At 54.7% G+C, this 5,405-nt stretch overlaps 1 protein-coding gene across 1 annotated transcript in view; it reads left to right on the top strand.

Annotated features, from left to right (window-relative positions):
* The first annotated feature begins 5,116 nt into the window (after positions 1 to 5,116).
* Positions 5,117 to 5,405, top strand: part of ADAMTS17 (ADAM metallopeptidase with thrombospondin type 1 motif 17) — an 88,648-nt gene continuing 88,359 nt past the window's right edge. The window contains 1 exon segment of the mRNA XM_006103975.3: positions 5,117 to 5,274. Coding sequence (XP_006104037.2) covers positions 5,199 to 5,274 — 76 coding nt within the window. The 5' untranslated portion in view covers positions 5,117 to 5,198.

The raw sequence follows: 5,405 nt of genomic DNA on the forward strand, positions 1-5,405 counted from the left end.
GTGCCTCTGGCCACCGGCCCACCCACCCATTGCACTTCTGCTTTGGTTCCCGGGACCTTGTTCTATCAGCATAAAATGTTCCCAGGCTGAAGAGGGTGGGACCTGCCCATGCCTCCTAGAGCGCGCCAGCGCCAGCACCAGCCAAGTTCAAGGCCTGCCCCTCCTGCCTCCCTCACCCCTCTCGCTCCCAGCACCCCGTGGGCAGCCCCAATAGCCATGGTCTTGGCTCTTAGTGGAGAGGCGGCTGCGGGTGGCCTTGGGGATGTGAGCTTCCTGTGCTTGGGACCTGGAGAAGCCAGCAGGAGGGTGGCAGAGAGATGAGCAAAGGAGGGGGTGGTACAGGCAGATCCCTCCTCCCCTCCCCTCCCCACACCCACATGCTGGGGCGCTGGAAGGGCTGGGACCCCCGGGGAAGGGTGCAGGGCCGCCCCAGCCTCCTCTCCTGCTGCCTCAGGACAGGGAGGAAGAGGAAGGCGAGGAGGGTCAGGGACACCACACCTGGCTCGAAGGCCCCGGCTTTGAGCAGGGGCTTGGCATCCGTCTGGCCTTCAGGCTCACGTGCCGTCTTGTGAAATCCTAGCACTTGACCCAACTCCCACGACCCACCCCACCTGCAGCGGGGGCCGGAGGGTCCCCGGGGAGAAATAAAGTGAGGTAACCGTGAAATCAGGTCCCAGGGAAAAAAAGAGAGAGAGAGAGAGGGCTCAATTCCCCCCTTCTGTTCTTGGCAGCCACTTCCAGAAGGCTCCGGGGAGGGGGAATTTGATAACCAGGCAACTGCACCCTTAGATAGCCGGCCGTCTGGCCCTTAGCCAGGGGCACGTTTGCAGAGCGGAACGGGAGTCATTTCTACAAAATGCATTTGTCTCTCAGCTCTAAGTGTCTGTCCCCACACCCCTCCCCCTCCCCCTCCCCCTTTATGTTTCTTCCTCCCTCCCTCCCTCCGACTCAACTCTTTTTCTCCTTCCTCCAGCTTTCTCTTGCACTCCTCCCCTGCCCTCCCCCAAGGATGGGTCTTAGCGGGACTGAGATGGGACCCGATCACACTGCATGGTACCCTCACGGGCCACCCAGAACCCTCTTTTCTTCTCTTCCATTATTTTCCTCTCAATCCCTCGCCTTCCACTCCCCGAGAGAGGAAGGCAGTCTGTGTGTTTAACGTATGTCTTCCTTGTCCACTTTCTGTCTTCGAAATACAACGTCGTTTTGAGCTTTCATTACATAAACATAGTGTCAAATGATTCACGTTTCAATTCAACACTGCCTTTTGCCACACCTTCATGGAGATCTAGTTGACACGCAATGTGTGGCCCGCGGCCCGTGTTTGAAGCGCACCAGTGGGTAAGTTCTGACACGGGTACACTCATGAGCGATCACAGTGATCAACAGTCATCAGCCCCCTGACGTGGCCTCCTGTCCCTTGGCCTCCCGTCAGCTTGTTAATACTGTGAGCTGCAATGACTGAGTTTTTAAAAATACATAGTCATTGATTTTGGAGAGAGGAAGGGAGAGGGGGAGAGAGAGAGAGAGAAACATCAGTCACTCGACCAGTTTGAGCCATCACCATCGGCATTTCCTAAAATCAAATATAAATCGGGGTCAGCTCCCTTCTTCCGCCCGTCCTTGCATTACATTCGAGCCTCGTCCATCAGACCAGCTGCTTTCCTGGAGCAAAGAAAAGAACAGGGAGAGAAAGCGGGACTCGGGAACCAGAGGGGTGGCGCTGAGATGGGAGAAAGCTGGCTGAGAAGGGCCCGGTGTGCTGCTGAGTGACAGAACATACAGTGCTTTGCTCCGTCGTCTGTAAGGGAGGGGAGTTGGCTGGCTGGGATGCCGCTCTGTGCTCATGCCTCACACTCTAGCCCCTGTCCTGCTCATTTAGAGAAAAAGGAGCGCAAGGTCCCCTTTGTCAGAGGCTGCCTTCCCCCTCCCCCCCCCTTGGAAGGGACAGGAAGATACAGTTGTCTTTTCAACAACACGGACATTCGAAAGCCGTGGACATTCAGCTCCAAAGCACTCTTTGGGGAGAGGGCGACTCAAGATGTTAGGGAAGAGCAGGGCTAGGGATACATCTGTAGAAACCCCGAGAGAACAATAGCTAGACTAAAAAACCTCAGTGTTTTCCCCGGCCGGTGTGGCTCAGTTGGTTGGGCATTGTCCGGTGCATCAAGAGGTTAGGGGTTCGATTCCTGGTCAGGGCACAGGCTCAGGTTGGGGGCTCGATCCCCAGTAGGGGGTGTGCAGGAAGCAGCCGATTGATGTTTCACTGTCACATCGATGTTTCTCTCTCCCTCTCCCTTTCTCTTCTTTCTAAGAACCTATTAGAAATATTTAAAAAATTTTTTAAATCAATGTTTTAAGGAGCAGTACTTGGACTTGTTCTGCAATATCACTACCAGGGCCTGGTTGGGTGAGCCGAAATTTCCAGACAGTGGTGATCCCCAGAGTCGGGCAGGAATGGCCTGGGTGGCTAGGGCACCCCTTCACGGTGAAACAGACCCAGGAAGTGGGGAGGTGCATGCAGACCCCACAGGGAGAGGTTGGCAGGAGTCACCGAGGGGATGAGGATGCTGGCCAAGTAGCTGCATTTTAGGCTGGGCTCCAGGCTCTACAGGGAAAGGGCAAAATAAAAATCAGGAAAAAATTTTAAAAAACTACAAAAAAAAAGAAGAAAGAAAACAAGAAGAACCCAGGCCTTTGGAGCTGAGGAGAGCAAGCCTGTGCTTGCATTTCACAGCAGTTCTGGTTGTAGAAGGAAGAGGGGACTGGTGCCAGACGCCCCCTGCTGGAGGGCATGGGACATCTCATGGGCTCCTAGGAGGAGGGATGGGTGGTGGCTCCAGGACCAAGTGAATTTAGACTCAAAGGAATCCCCTCTGACACCCTCTCTCCTCACCTCCTGCCCTGGCCAGTGGCTGGTCAGCTGGTTCTGGAAGGCTGGTTTCCCTTTCATGAGGAACTCTGCACACATAGGCTTTGCCACTGGGTTGCCATGGCTACTGGTTTCCACCAAAGTAGATGATGCTGCTGATGGATGGATGGCTCAAGGACCAAGTGAATTTAGTCTTAAAGCGTTTGTCATGGGAATCCCCTCTCGCACCCTCTCTCCTCACCCTCCCTCCCAATGTCTCGTCAGTTGGTTCTGGAAGGATCATGGGTCTTCTCCCACCTACACACGGATGGAGCTTACACACGGGTCTAGGCGCCTGCACCCAGCTCACCAGCTCAAGAAAGGCCCGAGTCAGGGGGGACTAACGAGGGTCAAGTTTGGGCTGAGGGCCTGCAGTCCTCTTTGTACTGCCCAGGGGTCATCTGCTCTCAGTAGCAATAGTAACAGGCACGGTGATGGCTGTCAGCACCCAGGCTTGACTGTCGGGCATGAAGTGTCCAAGAGAGGCACGTGACCAACCTGCTGGTGTCTGTTCCAGCAGCATGATGGGAAAGCTCTGCCCACCAGGAGAGAGTTGTTCACAAAACGCAGGTGGACACGCCACACCGTTGAAGAGCTTTGTCAACAGTGAGCGCAAGGAACTGTTTTGACCCAGAGCCAACCAAGGCCAGCTGCCCCCATGTCACATTCAGGCCTCTGCTGCCACCTGTAGGGCTTCGGTGGGCTTGCGTGTCTTGTGTTCATCTCCCCCTGACCCCTGACTCCTCCATCTGTGAAATGGGTTTAAGCCCTGCCCTTCCAAAAAATTAAGACAAAGCTATTTGTGTGTGTAAACATGAAATGAGGTTATGGCAAATAGTGATTTTTTAGAAAATATGCTTTTATTGATTTTAGAGAAGAAGGGAGAGGGATAGAGAGAGAGGAACACCAATGATGAGAGAGAAACATTGATCGGCTGCCTCCTGCACGCCCCCTACTGGGGATTGAGCCTGTAACCCGGGCATGTGCCCTGACCAGGAATGGAACTGTGACCTCATAGGTCGACGTTCAACCACTGAGCCACACCGGCTAGGTGCAACTGGATTTTTTTAAGAAAAGTTTTGTCAGCTAGTCTTGGATGTCTCTCCATGTGGTTATAAACACCATCTTACTACATTTTTGTTCATTGATGCCTAGTGTTCTGTTAGCCATGTATCTGATGATGGACATACAGGTTTTTGCAACTTTTTCTTTTTCTCTGAATAGTGTGCTGTGGTGACCATCCTTGTCCTTGTGCCATTGCTTCTCCATGGTAGTTAACCAGATGGGAATTACAGAGTTGCTGGGTGTATGCATTTTAAATTTTACTACCGATTGCCCAGTTATTATTTAAAGTGGCTGCGCCAGTTTACACTCCCACCCATGGGCACAAGCGTGTCCTCTCCGATTCTCGATGTTTCCCAGCTCTTGGGTTTTGCGCAGTCTGGTTGCTGTCTAGTTGTTGCTTTAGTCTGCATGCGTCTGTTAGGTTGACAGCGACTCCTTCAGGCTGACTCCAGTGGCATAAGCACTTGTTCTCCTGGCTGCTACTCACCGGCTTTCAGTGGCAGGCCTTTGAGGTGGCTCTTTGGCCAACAAAAGCTGCACCAAAAAGCTCACCATGACATTTCTCCATCTGTACGAGGGTGTGGCCATACCTGTTCCGCTGGCTTCTGTGAGGATAAAGACAACGGGTTGTGTGAAGGGTTTGGATAAATTCTGCTGTGTTGGATGTGGCCAGCAGTCGGGTGCAAACACAGGTGTGCAAGAAAGTGCCCAGCGGCACACATCCAGATGCAGAGAGAACGCGCTTTTAGGGGTGACAAGATTGGCCAGGACGCTTTCCAGCCTGTCATCTTGTGCAGCTGGGGCGGCAGGGTCAGGGGATTTCAAAAATGAGGATAAACTCCTATGATTAGAGACTTCCCCATGGTGGTCCCTCAAGGTGTCCCCTCCTGGGTCCTCCGGGGTCGCGCGCCACCTGGCGTCCGGTCTCCGCCACTGCCCAGAAACCACGTGTAAGAAAGTGCTTACAACCTAACAACACACCCTGGTTTGGACCCGTCCTAGCCAATAGGCGAGGGGGAGGCGGGGCCGGGGAAAGGAAGCGCCCAATCACCTCCTGTTCTCCGAGGAGAGGGCGGGGCTTCGGGTTTACCACGTTGGGTTTGTCCGCAGCGCTAATTACTTTTTCCAGAGGCAGGAGGAGGGTTTCACTCCGGCTGGCGCCGCCGCCTCGCGCGCTCCTGCTCCGCCGCGACCATCCGGGGGGCTGCTCCTCCCAAGTACCATGTGTGACGGCGCCCTGCTGCCTCCCCTCGCCCTGCCCTTGCTGCTGCTGCTGGTTTGGGGACTGGACCCGGGCACAGTAGCGCCCCTCTCCCGCCGTCCTTCGCCGGTGCCTCTCGCGACCCCTCTTGCTTCGTGCTTTTCCGAGGCATCCAGGCGGCCCGCGCCTCGCTGTGCAGAGCTGCTCGGGCGGGCGAATCGGACTGAA

This window comes from Myotis lucifugus, unplaced genomic scaffold, assembly GCF_000147115.1.
Source record: "Myotis lucifugus unplaced genomic scaffold, Myoluc2.0 scaffold_525, whole genome shotgun sequence".
NCBI lineage: Eukaryota > Metazoa > Chordata > Mammalia > Chiroptera > Vespertilionidae > Myotis > Myotis lucifugus.